Source organism: Harpia harpyja, chromosome 11 (assembly GCF_026419915.1).
Source record: "Harpia harpyja isolate bHarHar1 chromosome 11, bHarHar1 primary haplotype, whole genome shotgun sequence".
Taxonomy (NCBI): Eukaryota; Metazoa; Chordata; class Aves; order Accipitriformes; family Accipitridae; genus Harpia; species Harpia harpyja.
Window position 1 is genome coordinate 45,227,631 of NC_068950.1, and position 24,174 is coordinate 45,251,804.

General features: G+C 40.9%; 1 protein-coding gene across 1 annotated transcript in view; it reads right to left on the reverse strand.

Annotated features, from left to right (window-relative positions):
• Positions 1-242: 242 nt before the first annotated feature.
• NEGR1 (neuronal growth regulator 1) overlaps positions 243-24,174 on the reverse strand; it is a 296,169-nt gene continuing 272,237 nt past the window's right edge. The window contains exon 7 of the mRNA XM_052801771.1: positions 243-3,821. Coding sequence (XP_052657731.1) covers positions 3,697-3,821 — 125 coding nt within the window. The 3' untranslated portion in view covers positions 243-3,696. The remainder of the gene's footprint in view (positions 3,822-24,174) is intronic.

Sequence of the window (24,174 nt, forward strand, 5' to 3'; positions counted from 1 at the left end):
CACAGTCATGTGGACTAAGCGGAGATTTTGGTAGCCATAACATTTATCATTGTTTGTCTAGAACGCTAGCTCTGAAAACGTGCAAAAAAGCAGCTTTTACTGGTGATGGTTTTTAACACTCCTGTGTCTTAAAAACAGCATAGTTTCTAAAAAAAAAATATATATATTGAAAAGTTTAAAAAAAGCTGTCTAGCTATGAAGGACACATTTCCTGCCAAGTTATAAACCCTTGAGAAACTGCATTTGTTCAAGAAGTTGTGAGACATCCTTTAATTCAGTATTAGTATAATATCACGATCAGCAACTGTATAATTGGAGCATCATTGCTTCTATGTACGTCACCGATGCAATGGTAATTGCAGACCTGAGTTATTGCACAAGTAGGAACTTACGGTGTTACAGACTTTGGGGTTTCCAATGTGGACAACAATCTTGATATAAATATTCAGTTATACTGCTTGGAGCTAAGCCATTTATTTTTCACGTTTGAAAGGTAGGAATAAATATAATAATATTTGCCCGACAGATATGAACAGTATGGGTTAATCCTTTGAAGAAGCATAGAACATACCTTCAAACAGTTGCCTAAAGCAAATACACCCCACAAATTACAGGGTGGGTGGATTTCGTAAAATGTGGTTGTGTTCAATTTGCAGCAGTCTGCACCGTCCGTTTTGGAAGAACGCCCCAATAAGTCCCAATCTGTACAATTACCAGTTTACCGCATGGAACAGATTCACCAAGAACCAAGTTTCTTTATTTGATCAACACCGCCTACAGCTCCAATCCTGCAAAAATTAAGGTCATTTGGCTGTATGTACTATGTCTGTTGAATTAATCGGTGCATAAAGTTAAGCACGGCTGTACCTCTTTGTAGGACTGGAGGGCTGAGAGGGCAGAGTCTCATACGCAGCCTTCGGGAGACTAACCCTACAGACACCGAGAGCACACAGCAGCATGTGCGCAGCCCCAGCGCGCCTCGCCCTGCGCTTCGCACACACGCACACATACACACATGTCCACTGCTGAACACGCAGGTCTGACTGATATTAAATACCTATTTCATCTAAGGAAACGCCACTGGCACCTAGAAATGTTTGGGGATTTTGTTTGTTTGTTTAATTTTTTGACTTGACAATAATTACGTCCCCCCAAATTTAAGTGAAAATTCAGAGATGGGACTGAGCATCTTGTCCATGTTATCCGGTGGCTCTGTCTGGTACAAATGCAAACAGGCCATACTTCATTTATGGTTTTGTATTTAATAAAGCTGCTGTTCATTCTATTCTGTTGCTGGAAATATCAGGATCCAGATATCAGGAATCACTGAAATGAAACATATCATTGAAACATACAATTTGATCCAGCCACAGGATAGAAACATCTCTCAATTTTACATGAGACAAGGCATATGAGTTGGGCTATGCGTATCCTTTTTTCCTTTCTTCAAAAAACTGTACTGACATGATACTTTCTGCAGCACCACTGTTTCTAGCGAATGGATTCTAAAATATAGCACTTTAAAGCTGCAATACAAGAGAGATCAGAACATCAGGACTGTGTATAGTATAATTTGAATTGGGTTTATACTATTTCCTTAAAGAATGAATTTTGTCATGTTATTCAAGGTTTTAAAAAATGCCACATTTCTGAAAAGAGTAACTGCTTAGCACATGGCTGTAAATAATATGATAGGAATAGTACAATCTGTCACTGAACATGCGCAGAGTGACCTAGGAGGTTTTATTGCCATACTTCGGATTCAACATATTTCTGTTTATACCCTGCGTCTGAGCTTATCAGTAACTACAACAGATTCACTGCATACTCTGTCTACACATTAGCATGGGATAGTGTATCTTGGGACTAGCGAAACTCGGAGCCTGCCTTTTCAAAACCTGGGGTATCTGAACTGAATTTGGAACTGCTGAGTATGCAGAGCGCTCAGCTGGTATTGCTCGCTAAGAAAACCTATTGTTAGGAGGAAAAAATGTTATAGTATAATAATTGTGTCGCCTACTGGAGGTCATATACAAAACAGGGGAATAATAATGTCGATAATGGTTTTATTATTCTTGTCATCAATCGCTGTTTTGTAAGCAAGTCAAGATCTATTGGGGTCACCAGGAGATCTTGCATTCAAGGGCTGTTGGCCAGACTCATGCCGCAGCAGTTTTCACAGATGGCATTTTTAAATTCAGCTGTAAACTGTGAGCAATGTTTTGTGTTAATGCTGTCCGGGGCTGTTTAAAAAAAAAAAAAAAAAAAAGTTAGTAGCATTATATGCTATTTTGAAACTTGATCCTTCACTGGGTGAAATGAGAGTATTATCTTGATAGACTGCAGTACTAGGAAATTGTGTGTGAGGACTTAACTGCTGTGGTAAGATATTTGTACAGTGTTAGTATATTGGTAATGAAGTCCTGTCTGTAAAGATGATTCTATCATGGACGGCAACATGCACTTCAGTACAGTTATTGGAGCAACCTCGTTTTAATATATATATGTATTTTATATATATATGTATATATATAAAATTCTGCTTGATACTTCATGTATTTTCAGATATCTAGTATTTAAAAGCATCCTTTATCATTGCTAAATTAGCCAAACCAGTACAAAATTAAGTGCAAGAAAAATACCAATTCACATAGTTTTTGCCAGTAATACAAAAGGGACTATTCAGCTTCTCACATTTACAGCCATTTAGGAATTTTGATTTAGAATGACTAAGGGAAACATTCCTACATTCAGAAGATGTCTCAAAATAATTTGCGTTCTCTTTTGTAATGGGAAAACTAGTTTTTACAGAGATCACCTACTGGTTAGTGGTGGTAGATGGAAAACATAAAAAGGAGTTGGTGCTATCCTTGACTAATTGCCTGAAAACCTAAGTCTGAAGCAGGTCGATGACCCCCTGGAGATGGGAGAGGAGGTTTTCCTTTTAGCCAATAGCACCTTTGCCCTCGACTAGAGACTCCTTATGCTCAAAAGGATGCCTTAGCATTTCCCAAAACACATTCCAGATTTGTTGGAGAGGAAGAGGAAAGTAGTGTTTTATGAAGGCACACCCATGCTGAATTTGCAGGAAAAAGGAAAGAAAACAGAAAGCAGTACTGCACAATGCAGTTATAATACAAGGCTCATTCTTGAAACCTGAATATCATGCTAGAAGAAAATCTAGATATGTGTAATATTTTGAAGAAATATTTTGAAGGCAATATTATTTGATTTTTTTTATCAAAAAAGAAAAATGTTTCTGTGTAAATGTGGATAGAATGCTATTTATGAAGGGAACTGAATATTTGTATTGCAGCCTTAAAGAAGCACATTTTTACTGCAATATTTTTTTTTTTTGTAAACTACGGTCTGCAACTCAGCAGACCATGACTGAATGCTTTTGAAAACTTGTAGATTACAAACATGAAATCACAATTAATATCCTCTAAAAGTAATTTCAGAGCTTTCACGTCTTAAAAAAAGGACAATGTGTACTGCTTCACAAGGTAATGCAGCTAATCAAAAAAAGGAGTAGAATTAAAGTATTTACATAATGAGCAATTCTACAGAAGGCGATCATCCCCATGTAAGCACTGCTGATTATATCCCACGCTGCTTTTAACAAACTCTACCAGATTGGATCCAGTCATCAGCACTTTCAGAGAATCCTTAAAAGCCTTTTATGGGTCTTTACATTTAGTGCAGAATGATGTTCTTCAGGTAGAATATGCTGGTGAGGGAGGACAGTGTCAACACAAGGTACCAGCAGGAGAAGAGGACTTCAGCATCACCGGTGATCCCATACTGGGCTGTACTGGGAGCTGCAAAGAGAAGAAAAAGGGCTTAAGTGAAAATTTCCACTCTTAGACCCCCAAATTCTTAGTTTTCATTAATTCTTCTAAGATAACTCTTAGAGCAGCAAAAGCATTCTTCTGAAAACTGGAGAAAATGCTGCAAAAGTAACCAAGCCCTCCTGCTACACCGCTCAGTGAATATTACTTTTTGTTTTAGAGAGGATAAATCGTCATTAAGGCAAGCATTTAAAAATGTGAGTACTTAACATCAGATGAGCGCTTCATGGTTAAACATCTGAATAATTTATCTGTTTTTAAGTTACTGAGGGTTAAGATCTTCACTGAAATCAATGAGAGGTGAATATATTTGCCTCCGTTGGAAAACAACTTTCTGCCTAACTTTAGAAGTCCAAGTTTGACAATTTTGCTTAGCCAAAGACATTCATATTTATTTTCACTCTCTTTGAAGAAATTGTATTTACTTGCTTTAATACAAAGTCTTTCTCAAATTCGTAAGTAAATATTACAGTAAGTGCATGCGAAGAGAGTTAAAATACAAGAAAACAGTGCTGAGAAACAAGTGAGGAGACAATCGTGTGCAGCAGTGGCGAGCAGGCTGTCTGCAGGCTATCCTGCCTGCGGCACGGGAACGCACCCCGGGCACAAACCGACGATTCGGGTCTTGTAGAGCCACAGGCAGGAGGAATGAAAAGGACCTGTTACCTCACCCTGCGCTGAGCTGAAGCTAGCAGGATGATGCTATTGGAATGTTCAGCTGCTAATTAAGCACTGCAGGCTCACTTTGGCTGGCAGATTTGTGTAAAAAATTTCTCTCAAATCAAATGTTTTTCTTTTAGAAAGTGCATGAAACCCCGACCTCTTATAGTCGTACGCAGCATCCTGTGCTCTTTGGTTGAACACTGGTATCAAAGGTTTTGCTTTCCAGACTATATGAATATACTATTGATCATTCTAAAACATAAAATCTATGCAAGTCTTGTATCGAGTGCTGTTTCTACAAGCAGGCATCGCTTATGTTAATGGCGCTTTATTTAGATACAAGTTGCAGAATTTGCTTTTTTGACTGGACAATGTCTGCCAGAAACATGGATGGAGATTAGCTGGTGGATGCTGAGCAAGACTGAGCCAGCTTGGTGCCCGCATCCTCGTGCTCAAGGCTCTCTCCTCGCAGAGGACAGAGGTGTTGGAAAGGCAGGAGGGGAAGCTCATTCCTGATGACCCTTCTTGAGCTGGGGATGCTCAACCCAAAGTCTGCACTGCAAAAGGGAGAAGCCACTAATGTGGCTACTGCGAAAAACAGGGGAGCCATGTGTGAACGAAGAGGAGAGGTTGCCTGGGAGCCTTGGGTTGGTGTGGGGGTGGATACCATGTGGAGGATCCTCCCTCTTCTGCAGGGTCTCTCCTTCCACCCCATTACACTGCTGTCTTGAGGTGTCCTCAAGGCATGGGGCTATCTGGACCAAGAACACCAAGAGACTGTCTGAAGACGAGACTTCAGCCAACAGCTCTACTCCGCAGATACACGGGAGATGGCTACACAGAACAGGTACCAACGGTGCAGAAGACAGTTTTCCTGGGACCAAGCCAAAGCTTGTCCCACCGCCTTGCCCAGGAATGAGCCGCCTCCAACAGCACCGCTGCCCCTCACCGGTGCCAAGTCCACCTCTGGCAGGGGAGACACCAGGCTACGGCGCATGCCGTGCTTCGGAGTAAGCAAACTTCTCCAAATCCCCACGTGCTTCCCTTTTGGGCAGAGAAGTAAAGCATCCCTGATGGCAGGCGTGAGCCGTGCTGCCGGGGTGTCCAGGAGGGTTGCCTGGTGCGGGCAGGATGGAGCCCAGGGAGGAGAGCAGGATCTCGCTCCGTGGGGTTGGTACCCAGCACTTGGCTTGCACGGGAAGCCCCCCCACGCCGAGATGAACGATGCCAATAAAGCAACAGGGGGGATTTCACTACAATCACAGCCTGTCTGGACGAGTAGGAGAGACTGCAGCAATCACCCAAGAAAATAAAGTAAACCTCAGGGTTTCACCAAATCCTGTTTGCTTTTGTAAGACGCAGTCTCCTGAATTTCAAGTTTTGTTCAGTCCAAATACTGAAACATAAACATCCCTTTTCTTTCTATACAGAAATCTGTGCTATGTGCTACCGGGTCCATTTTCAATGTATGACATTTTATTTGGCGCAGAGTGTGTGATAAAACCAAAAATCATTCATTTCCCCCCCCTGCAGAAAGGCTCAGGTAATGAAAAAAAAATTACAAGATGAAGCTTGATTTTGAAGCTTAGTTTAGTGACTTACTTATAACCATGACTAACTGCAGGACAGGGCACTCTCTTCTCATTAAAAAGGAACTTTCTGTGGTAAGTTGGTATGACAAATCAACATTTAATTTATTACAAAAAACAGGCTAGCAAGCTGAAGCATAGCGTAGGTGGTATTCCATTTTATCATATTAAAAGAATTTCCCCAACGTAAAGATAATTTGAACTATGGTGGCTATAAAAGCGAGTGGAAAATTATGTAAATCTGATTTCCTGCATATGAACCAGTACTATCTTTCTAAAGCTTATTAAATCATATCTGGATTGTTTCAGCACAAAGGTACTAGGTGAATTAATGGGGGAAAATACATAGACTTGGGTAGATAATAGAAAAGAGTTATGGTTCCCAAAGCTGGCTAACCAGAAGAATTTGATGTGAAAGAAACCTGAAGGAGAAGCAAATCCGGAGAAGTTTAAGCCACTGGACTCTGCTGGGTTTGAATAAACTGCCCTGAGGGCTGAGTTCATGTGGTATAGGGAGGTGCAGGATGCCAAGCAAGTGCAGGGGCTGGTTTTGCTGGTCCATGGGCCATATCCCTGATCCCACCCTGTCCCACGCCTCCCCCACTGTGGAGCAAGGGTTTTGGAGCTATGTCCGGGTCTGATAAACAAGATTTTCATTTAATAAGCTCCTGAGTTTCTTTAAACTGGTCTTTGGCATTACAATAATGAATGAAATCCAGCTGTGCTGCATGGCTCCCAGGTTCACTGGGACTGATGCTCTGAAAGATCTTGAGCCGAAATTTAAAATTATTCTCCAGCCCCTCTACTACCTGTTCCATTTCCTCAGATTCCTTTAAAGAGGGCAAACCGGTGCGAGCCTGCTGCCATTGGGGTCTGCTGATTAATGTCCGCTGGGTATAGTTTCACTTAGTGAGACCTGCAGTGGCATTTGTTATAGAAAACCAAAATAAACCCGAAGCTATTCACATTTGCGTCCACATGCCCCCAAGAGTCCCCCCGAACAAGGAAATTGCTGTCATTGTGGAAATGTCCCCAAAATCTATGGCATGCCAACAGGCAAACTGATCAGAAGTTGGCTTTAAAGGGCTTTTTTGGAACTGTATGCTGCAGGTTTAAAAAGACATGCTGATTTAATTCAAACAGGAACTGGTAGCTGGAAAACATTTGCCATATGCCTGACAGGACCAGCAATTCAGCATGTGCATCATAGTGCGCTTCTTCAACCCTCAAATTCATCCGGCGGTGGAAAAAGCCTGACTGTTTTGGGGGTTGTTTTAATAGTCTCCTTTTACAATTAGCAGCCTGAATTAGAGCACCCTTTGGGAAGCTCGGCTGGCAGAGATGGGCAGGACGCTGCCTGTGCTTTTAGCTGGGGAACACCCGGTTGTCTCAGGTACGATGGATGGTGACTTAATGATTGGGAAAGTCTTGCCAGATCATTATGCCTCCTAACTCCAATTTGACTTCTGGAAATCTCCAAGTGTTTCTAGTCTCCAAAGTGAATTTATAAGCAGATGTCCCTCCTTCACTGTTAGTGGCAAATGGGTTGCATCAATTACAATGTCACAGTAAGTCTACTGGATGGCATACAGTTTAAAATGTTGTGCTTGGCTCTTAAAAGTTCTTAAAAATTAATAAGCTTTCATAGGGTTTTTTTTGATGGTTCTCTATGTCAGACTAAAAACCTTAGCTTAGGAATGAATGAAAAGGTTTAAATGTTTGAAAATAGCATAAAACTCACAGCTTCTTTTTTCTTCCCTAGTAAGATCTTAGCATTGAATGTCATTGTTTTATACAGACACACACACTTGCACTTGCAGTCTTAATATTGGTACAGCAAGATAATGGTGGAGGTATGTATGATTAGGCATTAAATAAAAGCATGAATTATTTGACTCTGTGATTACATCTGCAGCTATCCTGGGCATTTCCATAATACCTATCACCACCATTATAATGAGGCACGCTGTTTATAACTGATTTTACAGCATGTGAAGCTTTTGGTACACGGAGAGGGGAAGGAGAACAGTGGTTGGGCCGCAGAGAGATATTTATCTGGCTAAAGATTCTCCTCCAGAACAATGTCTTGGTAACTATCTGAAATGGAAACCAAGGTCAAATCATTTGACTCCCCTTGTGCTGATCTGGCAGTGCAAATTCAGTTCAGAGCCATGGTAGGGATACCTTAAAAGAAAGTGAATTTCCATATAGAAGAAGATTAAAATGAGCTTGATGAAAAGACTGACGTTTGAAATATAAAATGACCTAGGATTTAGAAGATGCAATAGGTTTAAAATATATCAGCTTCAGTCACTGTGTGATAATAATTTACTTTCTTGCTAGTGGATAAGTTGTTAAATTTTCCTCAGAGCCCGACAAGCAGCGTCCCGTCTGGCAGGGCAGAGGCAGGGCGTCCGGCTGAGCCGCGCTCACGGCGGCGTCGCAGAAGAGCGGCGAAGGGACCCGGCGGGGTTTGGCAGGTCCCTGGGCATGCCCTCTCCATGCAGATGGTCCTTCCCCCGGGAGCTCTGCGGGGAGCCCCGTGCTCCTTGGGATTTGCAATCAACACCTGCCCGCTGAGAGTAACCCTCAATATTGACACACAGCAGTAGGTCACCGAAGTGGGGTTTGTGTGCATGTATTGCACCGTGTCCTCATAAGCGTTATCAGGCTTGTCTAATCTCCCTTAATACATCAAAACTATCTCTAGATCTGTGCGAGCGGGTGCTCTTGTTGCAGCAGGGACGGAGACACGCAAAGTTTCTGCTCCCATTCCCCCCTTTGCTTTGTAACTCCCTGTGTTATTATTTATTGAAAAAAGCAGGTCTGTTTCTCACTTTCGACAAGACCGTATCTAGCATCTTTCCTGGGAGCCCTTTATACGGTGTCACAGTCCTGAGGAAGGAGAAACCCCTGCTAAGGTCAGCACTTGCCGCGTCCTCCACCGCCGTCACAGCACGACCGCCAGCCAAGGTCCCTGCGTGCATGCCTCTGAAGTCCACGTGCTCTTATCAAGCTCTCCTTTCTTCTAATTTAATGATTATTCTACATAATCCTAATGTTTTATAACAGTTAGCAGTTGTGAAAATATTTAAGCACACTCTTAGCACAGATAGGATTATATTCAGAGATCTCTCCTGGTGGTGAATAGAAAGGAACAAAGTAATATTATATCACTATCTCTAATTAATACAAGAGATTAGGAAAAGTACTATGCTGAAACGTGCAAACCAACATTTCCTAACACCAAGCACTGCATTAACCAGAAATAATTACAAGCTTTAATGCTGATGCCTTGTAGACAAAAGCACGGACCTCTTTAGGTTGTCTGAATAAGCAAGACTAATTCTGTTAAATGGATTATGCAGGGAGATGTTAATAAGCATTTCATTTAACTATATTCAGATTAATGATTTATTATAGGAAAGCCTTAATAAATAGTTTTTTGTGCAACATTTAAAATATACAGAGGTGGAAGGAATAAACTAACTCAAGGTCAAAGCAGTAAGAAAAAAAAAGATTAAAAAGACTGGGCTGTCAAAAATGTTTTTTTAGAAGAAAAGATTGTAAGATAATGGGACTCTGAAGGCTCAGTGGAGTCCTACAGATAACATCTCTAAATATTGTTACACTTGAAGTTAGTTGAGGATTTATGGCTTTGGAGGAGCAGGTCGACAGTCTATAAAAGACTGAATTAGAAAGCAATGGCTTGTGATAGGAGAGCTAATCTGCTTGGAGAGTGCTAGAACAGGCTTACAAGTGTTTTGACCAAAGGAAAGTTTGTCAAGAAAAGAAACCTCACTCTGTGCCTCGGAGGCCAGGCAGGATTGTAGAGAGCTTGACCTTGGGAGAACAAAACCCTAAAATCTTGTGTAAAAATGAATCAGCAAAGACACCGATTTGTTTAGTCTTATGCAAATGCAATCATCCTCAAGGCTAAGTGCCTGAGACAGGAAATATACAGTGATGGAAAATTCACTAGTGAAGTTAAATAGATAAATCTGAACGAGAAGGTCCTTTTGAAGTGTGTGCTAGATGGAGACTTTAATTAAACAGAGCTTTGACCATGATAGTAACACTTGGAAAATGCTAATAATTTAAGTAATGTTGAAAGGCGTTTGGTCTGTGTCTGTGGTAGCCGAGAGCTGGATGTGGTGACTCAGAAGGTTCTCTCCAGTCTGATGTTCCTCTGTTATTGGTATGAATCACTGAAATTCCTTTTAATGACAGAGAAACGTGAGGCACTGGCCAGGCCAACATCCCCAGAGCGCATCTGAAATGCAAAATGCTTATGTTTTAAATAAAGGATTACATTTGCAAGAGATTATTGTAAGTGATGTATGGTCAAAATGTTTTGCTCATCCCAGCGAAGACAGCCAAGTGAAGAAACCAGTGCAGAGCTATGTAGCCCTGGCTTTTGGAAAAGTGAAACACATTTTATGTGATGGCTCACAGGGCACTGAAAAACATTTTCACTGAGTATAACAAACTGTTAGACGAGGTAGCTCAATGCCACTGGACGTGTCCTCACCTGCGCGCAGTGTTCATTTGTCTCCCCAGTCCTTGCTCACAAAACCATAGGGACAAAGAGTGGCTTTAGCGTTCTCTGAAATGTGAGTGCTGGCAGAAAGATTTGGAAGATGAGCCCCCCCATAGACCAATGGAATTGATAAGAGAGGCGTATTGTCAGGTCCTATTCACCGGCATTCACACAAGGCTGCTGTGAGATGCACAAACTGTAAAATGAGTGGCTTATGCTGATTTGTTTCTTATTTCTAATTCAAATGAGTAAAGTAGCATTTTTTGAGTCTTAAAATAGGAATACAGAGAACAAAAGATTATTGCTATAACTGCAGAAGCAAAAACCAACTATTTGTTGCACTAAAATATTAAAGCTTAGTATTTTAAATTCTTGAGATATGTATGCCATCAGCAATGTTTTAAAATGAAATATTATCCCAGTGCGTGTTTGTGTGTATCTCTGTGTATGCACAGAAAATAAGAAAGAAGCATTTCTTGTTTCAGTCATAAAGACCCCGGTTGTGATATTCTCTGTGTCTAATTCCAAACTGGTTCTTGATTCTGATTCTGACTGAGTTCAAATATAAAATATGATCTTTACAGGACTAAAAAGAAAGTCAAGCAATCAAAATATGATAACTAGCTCAGCCACCCAGCATTGTAATTTCATAATTGAGGGGATCTTTGCCTGGGAATTTGGGTTCCCTGGCTGTGGAAACACACGTCCAAGGAGACAGCAGAAGAGACATGTTTCTCTCTCTGCCCTCCGCAACAGAGTCACCCTTCCCGTTCCACCCACTCACACACCGACAAATAACTCATGCTGAATATTGTAAACAGCTAAGTACTAATTTAAAACCAGCTAAAAATACACACAGTAATGTAAATTTTAAGTAAGATGATTTTTGCCTGCTTATTAATGTGATGGGGCATGCCAGACACATTTTGCAGTTGTTCAAACTAGACCTACTTAGTGAACGCTTAACAGCTGCATTTCATTAAGCTTATAGAGAAAGCAAAACCATAACTGATGGAGGTTGTTAACTATATGCAAAAGGTTTTTAAGTGTCTTAATTTCTGTTCTCAAATAACTCTCTGGAACAAAGCATTTCCAAAGTCAGCAACTTCTCAAAAGTACTTAGTGCAGGCGTCTCAAGATATCTGGTATGGATATGGAAGCACCCCCAACCCCCTTAGGCTGGCTCACCTGGCAACCTGTTATCTTGCAAACAGAATCGTTCCCTGTTCTAAGGAGAGCATCCCACGCTCAGGCTGAAGAGGATGCAGTTACGGATCTAGCCATCAATTCGGCAGAGTTGCATTTGGGAATGCGGTCCTGGGGCTGGGAAGAGCTTTGGCGAGCAGCAGCGAGGAGCAGCCGTGCTCCGGGGCGGTGGCGGTGCCAAGGCGTTGTTGGATCAGGTCACCTTTAAGATTTTTGCTGTGTCCTGTTTGCTTTTCCCCGGTTTCGCTGCCTTGAGACCCGCCTGAGTCAACCACCTCTCGGCAGCCTCTCTCCCACTTTCAAAAGCTGTGCTAACAAATGGAACCCTACAATTGTAGGGTTTTTTTCCTAAAACTCATTCCTCCTTCCTGTCAGCTCCAACATCTACTGTTTTACTTTCCAAATTGTCACTGACTCCTCTCGTAGAAAGCCACCTTTAAATCTGACTGTTATTGTTCACAGCAAAACATTTAATGTTAAAAAAAAAAAAAAGGGTGTTATTTTAAAGAAACAAACTTCTCTAATTTTTCAAGCTTATAAATGGTGAATAACTTTTCCAGCTAATTTATACTTCCAAAAAAATCATGGTAATTTGATCATATATAAAGTTACAGTGTTTAAGATACCAGAAAAAAAAGTCCTCTCCAAGAAGGGAGGCACATGGGCTATCTTATACTTAGGCACAAGATCCTGGTAACTCAAAAATCTTGATTTTGGACATTTTCACTTCACGTGCTAAAGGAATTGCTGTGGTTCTCAGTGTCAATGTGTGCTTTTTGAAGGAGTTCAGCATCTAATTATTAGTGATATGATAGTTAGAGACCTACAAAGCTATTAACATTTTCTATTCAGTATACGTACACCCTTGAGTTGTTAAAAAACGTGTATAACCCAAATTACTGCATTTGAATACATCTGAATGTAAGTGCTTTATATTGCTACTGTTTTCACAACGAAAAGGTATTGTTAAAACTTTATTACCTAGGTGTGATTTGTTTCCAAACTTGCATTTTAAATTTTAGCATATGGTTGCCAGTAGAAAAGTCCCCATTTGCAGGCAGTTATCACACGGTGGTACCTAAAAATCCCTGTAGTTATTGCTCACTCTAATTATATGGTCTTGCTGTTGTTCTTACTCAGTAGTGTTTGTAAGTGTGGGCTTTTCAGTGGGGGCCAGGCACGCACTGTTTTAGTTACTCCATATTTCTGTATTTACAATGGATTCAAGTAACATGAAAAATGGGCAATGGTGATTTGGAGAAACTCTTAACAATAGCAGCCCTAACACAAAAGCCTGTTTTGTAGATAATCAGTGTAAATAATAGATTCCCCACATGCTGCTGTCTGTCAAGTTATTTCTTCAAGCAAATGTCTCTGGGTATCATAAAATCAGAAAAATAGTGGTGCTCAGACAAAGCAGGCTCACGCTAATCTTTCAGATAGTGCAGACCTGCTTTTGTTGCAGCTGCAAAAACAAAAACAATTTTAAACCCTTATGCATTGTTGTACAGTATATCTTTAATGGAATTTCATTTAGACACAGATAAACTTGATCATATCAAATAAAACCCCCTTCCATTAAATAATGCAAAGGAAAAGAATCCTTCTAATACATTAATAGGATAAATGAAGCAGGCACTGAACACAGAGTGCCTTAGTGTTTTAACAGGATAAAATAGTACAGCCCTGACATACCCGGTTTCAACAGCAAGGAATATTTCATAATCCCAAGAAGTATTTATGAGGAAAATTACTGTGAAGGAATAGAATAAAATTTGGCTTTATATATCATCATTTATACTCAAGTTATCTCAAATTTCTTTGTACAGCTGGGAAGAGCGGTCATATTGGAACAAATAAAGTATATTTTAGGAACTTCAGAGCTGCGGATGTGTACCAGCCTCGAACATCTGAGATGACTTTTAACAGACGGAGGAGATACCAGCCCCAGTCCTGGGATGAACCCATGCTTAACCTGATCACCACCTGATCCCCACCTGTAACCGGTGAAGGAGGCAGGAGAAAGCAGCCACGCGCTGTGTCTGGAGAGTAAAGCAGAGCAGGTCATCGATGGCACTGGACAGACATCGCACTGTCCGTCAAAGCAGACTGAGCCCGAACATAGCTGCTCAGAACAAAGAGCAGCGTGCACCGAGTCACCGACAATCCCAAACCATCTCCCGCAAGTCCTCTAGCACTGACAAGCAATACAGGGACCGTACCAAGGTGACCCGAGCTGGGATTTTAATGCAAGAACCTCAAAGCTGGATGTGCTGTAATGAGAAGGAGCTGCATGCATTTCAGAGGGCAGATTACAAGTCAAAATAAACTTAGTGACTAAGAGAAATCTTCTGATCAGGAAAAAAAAAAATTCAATTCAATAAGGCCAAAAGTCCTGCTCTTTAACAAAAATAGCCAACTGCACATGTACTGGAAGAACAAGAATTGACCCTGTGACAATTCCTCAGGGAAGCATCTGTGATTACAGTGGATCGCCCATCCTATCCTGCTATGAAAGGAGAAACACGTTTCTGGGGTGTGTAAACAGAAGTGCAGCCTATGAAGGAGTGCTGCTGCTCTCCCCGGCGCGGGAGGGCTGTGTCTGGCGTGGGGGGGTCACGGCAGGAGATGCGCAGACTGGCTGGACGCAGCCCAGGGAAGAACGACGAGAACATCTCACCTGGGAGGAAAGCTTGGAACAGCAGGACAGTTCAAAACCCGAGGGGGAGAGGGAGTCCCGATAACGGCTGAGGGATACCCATAAAGATTGCCCCTGGAGAAGGTAAGGGAATGGTCTGCTTGTGTCTGCAGCAGGCAGGACCCAGAACAGCTATGAAGGCAAACTTGGCCCTGGGTTGCACAGAAAGGACGAGGAACCTGCGTCACTGCAGAGTTTTAAGAGCAGTGTGTACAAATATCTGTCAAAAATAGCAGTAGACACCACCTCTCTTGCCTGTGGGAAGAGGCCTTTCTAGATGTTCTCTTTGGGCCTTTAAAAAATAATAATCCAGGCATGCATCGTAATTAGCAGTGACTGAAACATTGAATTTCTTTCTGGAACCGGAGGTACAAGAGGTTCCAGAGGAGGAAAGGGAGGGTAGCTCGTGGCAGAGACAAACATCAGTCACCTCAGCCTGCAGCTCCTGGAGCAACTGCCCCATCCATAGCACGGGCTGCAGCTCCCTCTCCCTCTCCTAGAAACTGGCTCTCAGTTCTTTCTGATGGCTTAAGGACATGCTTGTTTTATGCAGACTGCACAGAAAACTTTAAACAGATCTTTAATTCTCGCAGAAAAACGAACGCAGCTGTGGAACCTATAATTAGCATATGCCTCTTGGCTTATCAAACCCAGTTCTGCTGTTGCATCATGCCTTGTGATTTCCCTCATAAATATCTTAAGATCTATCTTAAAAGCAGTTACTTGTCTTCCACTGGGAGCAATCAGTGGAAGGTTTCTCTACACTTCTGAATGGGTAGGAATTTTCTTATTCCCAGGACATATTTATCTTTGGATGAGCTCTGTCTCCTCCTGGATCTCACCGCCTGGTTTCTACTGGCGCTGCTTGTGTGTGGTTTCCCTTCGTTAGACTAAGCACCGTGTTCTAGTCTCCTTCCTCTTTCTCTTCTTTCTCTTTGTGTAATAGGAACAACAACAGATTCAAATACTTTACATAAACTTGCAGTTTTAACCCATTTCTTTGTGGGATCAGATCTGAAGGGCTGTAATTATCACTAATGTTCCCACATTAGAGCTATTAATAAGTTAAAGGGCACTCTTGTTTCTAAGGCTTGAAATAAAACCCGAGTTCCATTTTCTTTGAGTTTGCCAAGCCTTCCTCTCCTTCTTTAGCTGTGCTAAAAATAATTTACCCAAGGATTACTAAAAAAAAGTAAAGATTTTTTTGAATATTATTTTGTGTTTTATTGCAGCAGTAATTTCTTTGGTAAGGTTATCTTCAGTGAGTCAAATAACTTTGCCTTCAAATAAAAGTTATTACTTAGCCCAAAGGCCAAGCAGAGAGTGCTTTCTGGAATCAGAACCACTCTGCCTCTTTGGAGCATATATGAGAAAAGTTGAATAAATGCAAACCTAGCATAGCTTGATAGTCAGAGTTATATGATCTACTACTATGTATTAATGAGCTAGAAACACTGTCTAGGTTTTCATAAGCAAAATAAGGCCTCTTTAATAAAAATAGTCCATGAAATGGTGAAAATTCCTACTCAAAATTCTAACAAAAGTCAAGGGAGATTATCATATTGCTGTCTCCCCCGCTTGGTTACACAGGCAAAGTTACAGGGCTGGCTTCAGAAATGCAATCTGTCTGTAAGCACCTCTAGGCAAAAACCCCCAAATTAAAACCAAATCCCCCCCCCCCCCCCCCCCCCCCCCCGCTGAAAACCCAAAACTCTAGCCTAATTGCAGATGTTTCCATTAATACTGTGCTTAGTAGGCTGGAACACAACTGCATAGTACTGAAAGAAAAATTACAACATCTGTGTAACCTGGCTGATAGATAACATGGTGATGCAATAAATAACATGGTGTTGGATCTTTCTGCTAAAATAGATGGGCCATTTTGTGTAACCAGCCTGTTCCATCTAGTGATGTGTGCTGGGGGGCCTGACCTCCTGGTCATTGCCAGAAAAAAAAGGAAGCAGCAGCCTAGAGAAAATATCCTGAGTTTCACCAGCAAGACATTTCTATAGGCATCTGAAGCCTGCTGAATTTACTGGCTGAAGCATTAATTCCTTGAACTGAGAACTGGACACAACTGATTATTTTTGCCATTGGATTTCAGAATTACCAATGCTTTATAAAAGAAAGGCAACACCTCAGTACAGAGTTGTGTAAACTGGACAGCACAATATAGAGGATCCTATTACCTACCAGCAGAAAAATTATTTAATAACACCAGTGTAGTCAGCAAAGCCAGGTAATGCAGCTTATGTTTGCTCCCACTTAAAAGAATGCTGTTGATCACGCCGAGTAACACATTCTAGTTCTGATATGAAAGGATATGGTAAAACATCACGACCTGAGATTTAAAATGTGCTAGTTCTATGTCCCTAGGGAGGTACTGCATCACTGTGCACCAGAGTCTGAGCGGTCGGATGCAAGAATACTTTGCACTGTATTTCTATGGGATGGTGCATGGTAATTGCAGACAGGATTGACAACTTCCTCTAGTCCAACTTCCCATGAAAGGTTGAACCAGGCGATCTTTCGAGGTTCCTTCCAACCTGGGCTACTCTATGATGCAGCATATTTCCCAGGAGCTCAGTAAAGGTATCCTAGTTCTAAGACATACATGGACTCAGACACAAGTTCTGAACAGATACTGAATTGGGGCTATTCTTAATTATTGTCTATTTTAAGCTGTGATCCAAAAGACAAATGTACAACTCCCAAGCTGTCCTTCTTGTCCCAGATTTCGTGAGAAAACTGGTTTTTTTCTGAGTTTATGTATGGAAAACCTCAAAATTTGTAGAAAAGAGAAAAAAAGCTCTTCTGTTGAGAATGAACCATGAAATCACTTTCAGATAGTTTTCTAAATGATGTAGCTACTGAAGCCCTCCATTTCTTTAAAATGTTTCTTTATAACTGGTATCAGAACTAATTTATATTGAGCTTATTTATGGGAAATCTTAGCATGTTAGGCAATTGCAGGTCCCACGTACTGTAGGCTTACATGATATGTATGGCTACCTAACCCTGGAGCTACACTACGGTGAGTAAATACGGATGTCACATTCATCTTCGAAGCTTTGCCTCTAGAAAGATGACTTTTTGTATATCTGCAGTGTGATATACACACTGTTTCTGAAGCACTTATGTACACTATTTTTTTGTTGTTGACAGGCTATTTGCAACTTTCAATTTTCTAGACCATTTTAGATTTGCAAAAATGTATTTAAATGCTGTAGCATACCTATTTTTCATTAGTCAAAAGTAAAAAATCCTTACTTATTTTGCAGAAGTACTTGGCAGACAGATGTGCTTGCTAATGTGGTAAGTAGAATACATCTCTATGTCATAAGAGACATACTATAGCTTTCAGCTACAGGTCTTACCAGAGAATCCCTCACCCTGTAAAATCCCTTCCCTCCCATGCATGTGCTCCACTCCAGGAGCCATGCTTCACCTGCGTTGTTCTTGGCACAGTCAGGGTAAAGAAAACCACAAAGCCAGCTTGTATTTTTGAGTCTAAACCCTTTTGTCTTGTCTGGAAGATGTGGTATAGTGACAACTGTAGAGACAGAGGGCAATACCAATAGAAAGGGATCATTTTAAAGCAAACTTGTAGGCAAGGACCAAATAAATAATGTATTATCTCATGACATTATGCAGTTTTCCGCTCATACTGCTGGTTTCGGATGGGATGTGTTCAAGGCTGGAACTACCTTCTTACCTACATATCTATAGTACACATCTAGGCCTGATTTTGTTATCATCTGTAGCAATAGCAATCAACAAAACCAATCATCACTTGTTTAGCTTAAAATTAAATAGAAAAGAATATACAAAGGATAAAGACATCAAGTCTAGAACAGGCTGATGCTGGGTTCTGCATAGAAGTCCAAAATTAAACAGAGGAGGATGGGTCATGATCTTCCACTGGACATGGTAAACAGAGCTTTAGTTAAGAGGACATCGAGAATAAGACCATGGAAGTGCTAGAGAAAGCACTGGGACAAGCAAGCCAGCCGCCCATTCCCGTCCCCCCACGCCTGTGTTGTAGTATGTAGCCCAGTTCTCATCTGTATCCCAAACCATGAAGTCTGGAAATGTTCTTCAGTGAAGAAGAACCAAGAAGAGCCAAGAACCAAGGCTCTCCATGACAGATAACCATGCTCAGATTTCCGTACAAAGTGTGTAACTTGCAGTCGCCTGCAAGGGGTCGAGTTTGATAAATTTGCCCAATTCAGAAGTGTGATGCTGTAGCAAAACTATGGAGTTATGAAGTCAAATGCTGAGAAACACAGGTTGTTTAGAAAGTAATATGCGTGGTGTGTGCCATGGGGTACTTATGCACATAATTTTGGCAGCCTACAATAACTGCTTCTCTGACAATGTTGCCCTCATTTGTAAGTGTCACATTTGAGAAAAGGAAAAGCATTTTAATGTGACAGAAAAATTTGACTTGGGAGCTAATTACTTTAATTTGATAGAGTTTTTGGCTCATCTGCATGCTCGACAATTATTTACAACTTACATTGGTAATTAGAGGTTGGGTCTTGTGCTGAAATACTGTAAATACCTTTGAAGACATTTGCTGATCCTTCTAACTTTTAGGGAAAATGAATTTATTAGTAGTTAATATGTAAAATATTTGTACTTCTGACCTTTTGTAAAACATTCTTTCTATATTTTAAATGATCGGTTGTCAGAATCATTTTCCTCAAAATGAAGTGTGACATTGTAAATAAGCTCTTGAATTAAGCAGCATATTAAATCTATGTATTCCGTGGCAACCTTTGATAGTTCTCATATATCATGAAGATTTTGTTGGTTCTGCTACATTGAGGCAATGTCATATAGCATTGTGAATGATAATTTTTTATACTGAACTTTACAGTTTCTGGACAGTTTCAACATCATTCTTCTGATCTTGACAAAGGATATAGAGTTAAGCAGGTTAGTACATGATTTCTTGCCTTTTTTTGATGACTGTGTATAAGAAAGGAACTTTTTCTGCTGGAGGAGCTGACAACCTTTAAACAAATCTTCCATGGAGGTGGTTGTCAGATGATTTCTAAAGATGAGTTTTTTATTCAGCTATTCTGCTGATTTTCTTAAGCACTTCTTTGGGGTTTCTCTTGGTCATATTTCTGCATAGTGTATATATTGCTCTCGTTTTATAGGTGTATTAAAAAAGCCATAATCCATGGAATTCTACTGCTGAACCGCACTAATAGCCAATCAATTAATCATCAATAGTGCTTTTATTGTAATTAGGTGATGGATGGAATAAGTAACAAAGTCGAACTGTTTACAAATTCCAGAAGAGTTAAAGTATAGTGCCACCTTGAATTATAACTGACTAGACCGGCATTATCTCTTGAGTTTGCCTTGCATGTCAATACTGCTTAATCTTGTTCTTTGTAATGGGGTACGTCTTAAATAGAAGGACACTGGATAAGTCATATATATAAAAGAGATCTACAGCTTGCTGGCATGTGAAATTCCTCCAATATATATTTTTATGAAACTACCAGCACATTATGTGCTCAGCAGCATAAATAAAAAAGCGTGTTACCCTGGCAATTTTACATTTACTACATTAGTTAGTAAATGCAATGGCCACCCTTACTTTCCTATAATAAAAACTGCTGAGCCTTTTCATGAAAGATGATTGCAATTTCCACCGGCCTGTATATGCAATGAAAAAACATAACTCATCAAAATCTGAGCTATTTGCTCTTAAGATACAAGAGCATTTTTCCCGAACACTTGACGTGACATTAACTATTCATGAAACTTGAGAGTGTTCAAACACTGCCTAAGTAAAATTGTTACTACTTTGCAACTTGATTGAGATCTTTTCTGAACCAGACTCTACAGCAGCCAGTAAAAGGGCTCTACACACATAAGAAATGCAGAGAGTGTCCAGGTACTGTAGCTGTGAGCTATCGATTTGCTAAAAAGTCGAGTTCCTCCTCCAAAATTGATTCATGATAACTGCCTCCATTTGGGTCAAACAGTATTTAACCGCTTGTAAATTTTAATTAAATGATTTGTCACTTTGAACATATAGTTTGTCATCGTGCAGCTAAGCGATGTGTCTTTATCAGAGAATGTCTCAAGGGGAAGGCATCCATCTCCTCTGTCACTTTGCCCCCCATTAAGATAATTTGGCTGTTGCGCAGTACGTGCAGCTCTGTGAAACAGACTGTGCTTCCTATGAACAAGTCTGTCATGCACATTATAAAAATACAATTTCTTCCTTTTGTCATTAACTTATGCTTAACTTTCTAACAAACCCTTTTCCCAGCAGCACTTAGCAAAACACATTTTTTCCTTCCAATAACTTACTTTTTCCTTTTTTGTGTACAAGTGACACCTGTAGATATTCTTACTCAGCTACCCAAGTACCTTTTCTGTGCCTACAGTTATCCTTACTCGCAGGATGTTGATTCTAGGAGACAGTAAAGAGAAGCTTATAAACCGTGTAAATCTGTTGACTGACTCTAGAAAGGATGGTTTATTTTAATTGGTTTTTTGTGACTGTATAGCTCTTAACCTCCTTTCTGTGTGACTAGCTATGGAGTCCTCATTTCAATGAATTTAAATAGGTCTTCTGCATGTGCACGTTATACAACACTGATGCAAGCATATGAATTTCATGTACATCCTCCTCTATCTGTGGCAAGGCTTAATCCTTTGAGGCAGAGGGCCTCTTGCTTGTGCAGGGACACAAGCTGTTGCTTTAAAGCTGTTGCTTTAATTCTGGGGTTCACCATTTGTGAGCTAAGGGAACTTAACAAACATCACGTAAAGTCCATCCACAGAATATAGAGAAAGCGCATATAATCTAATCAAGTACTTGTGACTCTTCATTAATGTGCGGATTTTCTTTTTCCCAAAGTACTTTCAGATTTCCACCCTTTAACCAAGGGTATCGTGTTAGAATACGCCATCCAATCTATCTTTATTCGCTGTTCCCTATGATGAATTATTTGGGGCTTTTCTGATGAAGGATTGCAGCAGGAGCTGGCGTGGCCGTTGGGACGACTCTGAGCTTTTGCAGCTACCTCCTGCATGTGCGAAGGGGAATAAAACCCCTCACCTCCAGAGAGGCTTTGGGTTGGCTTTCTGCTGGGCCTCCCCAAACCGGGGGGCTGGTGGGGGCCCCTTTGCAGAGACCCCCAACCTCCCTGGCTGATGCTGCTGCTCCTCTGCAGCTTTTACTGCCAGTGGAGGATTTTGCATCAGGAGGCTTTTCATGCACCAGTCTTCCCCACCCGCTTTTCAGCTTAATCCGGAGGATTTTGGAGACATTATGGCTCAGCTTTGCATATGTTATTATGCAAAAGAGAAAAAAAAAAAAACCCAACAGTTGAGATTTTTCAAAGCTAACTGGGAGCTTTAGGCATGAAACTCCTGGTAAGATTCATGGCTTTGAAAATCTCTATCAATTAGTACGCTATTTTGGTGGAGTAGCAAAAAAAAAAAAAGCAAGCGTTGGTGCCTCTGTGGGAGGCCCCTTCCCAATCAATGCTGATTAATGGTAGGGGATGAGTGCGTGGAGTGCATTATCCTCAGGACAGCTCTCCCACTACCTGCACCTTTTGAACACTTGCTGTGCAGATGCCCAGTGTCACCGTGCCCTCTCCATCCCTTGCCTGGGGAGGACCACGGATACTGATGGGAGGAAACACGACATGACTGCAAGGAAACGTGCTGGTGAAAAATGAGTTAACTTCAACAGATGTATTTTTTAAGAAAGAAGGTTAGAGAGACCACTCAGGGACGATGCTCAAGCACTGCTGTGTGAGCTCATGCTGCAAAGGGCCCCTCGACTGCAATGCCGTACTGACCCTGTCACCAGTTGCCGAGCCATTGGGTGGCTGAGGACAGCTGCAGAAAGTCTCTTCTGCGTGTTACTTTCCATCCCCTTTCTCATCACCCTTGTGAAGTCAGGAATTTGGTCTCTTCAGTAGAAATACCCTACACTCACCATTAAAATGCACTTTGAAACAGAGAACAAAAAGCACCAAAAAAAGGTTCTTTCATATTCTCAGTGATCACCTTGCAGGTGAGCTGCGGCTCAGCTCTTCTTAGCGCAGCGCTGTATTTGTGGGTTGCAATCAGATAAACTCGACATCGTGTGTGTCCCTCTGTTCATGAGAAAGCAGCACACACAGACTGTCAGAAATGTTTCCCAGTCAGGCAATGGGCAATTTCTTTCTGCCATTGATTTTGGCTCAAAATCAGGATTTAGAAAGACAAGACAGAAAACAGTACGTGGCACTTGGCAGGAATGTTAGCAACTTTCAAAGTAGTTATGGATGTCGTATTCTTAAAAAATAGTAACAGAAGGGGCAATGATATATATATTCCCCTCCGGGTAGTAGGTAAAGTTTGGCAGTCAGTGATGAAACCTTTTTCACCTTTCCCTTTTTCTAACCTCTCTGGGAATGAAAGATACTTTGTTTTGAATATGTATCCTACGTCATGCCTATCTGAAGAGCTGTGCTTTTGGGAAGACAGAGATGGACTTGGATGCCTTTAAAACTGCCTCTGATAGTCTTTGAGACATGTGGGAGAAAGACATATTTTGCTCCAAAACCAATTAATTTTTTTCCTAGTTTGTACTGTGTATAACCCCTTAACTACTGAAATACTTCAAGTTTCTACAAAAGGAACTTTCCGAATAACTGAATGAGAGCTCGATAGTGATAATCTGCATTTAACTGGGTAGGATTTCTACCTCTCTGTAAAATGCAGCTCCTTTGTTTAAAATGAAACACTAAACGGGACTGTACATTGCAGGAGGGGAGGACATAGGAGACTGTAGGTATGGAAGCCTTACAAACAACATCCTGAAATGTCTCTATAACCAGAGTGCTTTGCTTTGACAATTTACTGCAGAGTATTCAAATTATTTGCTCTTTTCCTATTATAAAATCCATACCCCGTTCATTCAAGTGAACATGCTCTTCAGCTTTCAAAACCAAGTTGTTCTCTGAATTGCCTCAGTTTGGCAGAAAACTCATTCAGTGTGGTTTTATATACTGTGCTTGTTGAATAAGGAGGCTGAATGGCAGGCAATCATTTCTGTTGCAATCAGAGATATTAAGAAGGATAAGTTCTATCAATTTTTTTTTCAAAGTCAAAGAGATGCATCCCTGCCATTGTGGAATACGATTGAGAGAGAAATGCAAGCTGAGGCGTGTATCTCGAAAATGAGAAGACAGACGTACAAAAGATGTCAAGGTCAATCATTTTGTCTCGGTGTTTGGAATGACAGGCATCACCGAATATCCCGGCATCACCCGACGTCACCGATCCCAGTGTGGTACAATATGGAGGCGGGTGGGTGGGAGGCAGCAAGCTGCCACTCATCCATTGGGTTAGTCTTCTGCTGCCTAATGCCAACAGCTTTTTCTTATGGAAATGTCTGACTCAGCAGCTGAAAAATGGTAAAATATTTTGCAAAACTTTCATCTTAATGAAAACAATCTATAAAACTTTAACCAGATGGCTCCACAGTTTTTTGTGGCACTGTAAAACTCAGAGGCTCAGTTAAAATCTGGACTTAATGAAAATCATGTACAGGAACAGGTGCCAAAGCACAGGAACAACTACAAAGTGAATCTT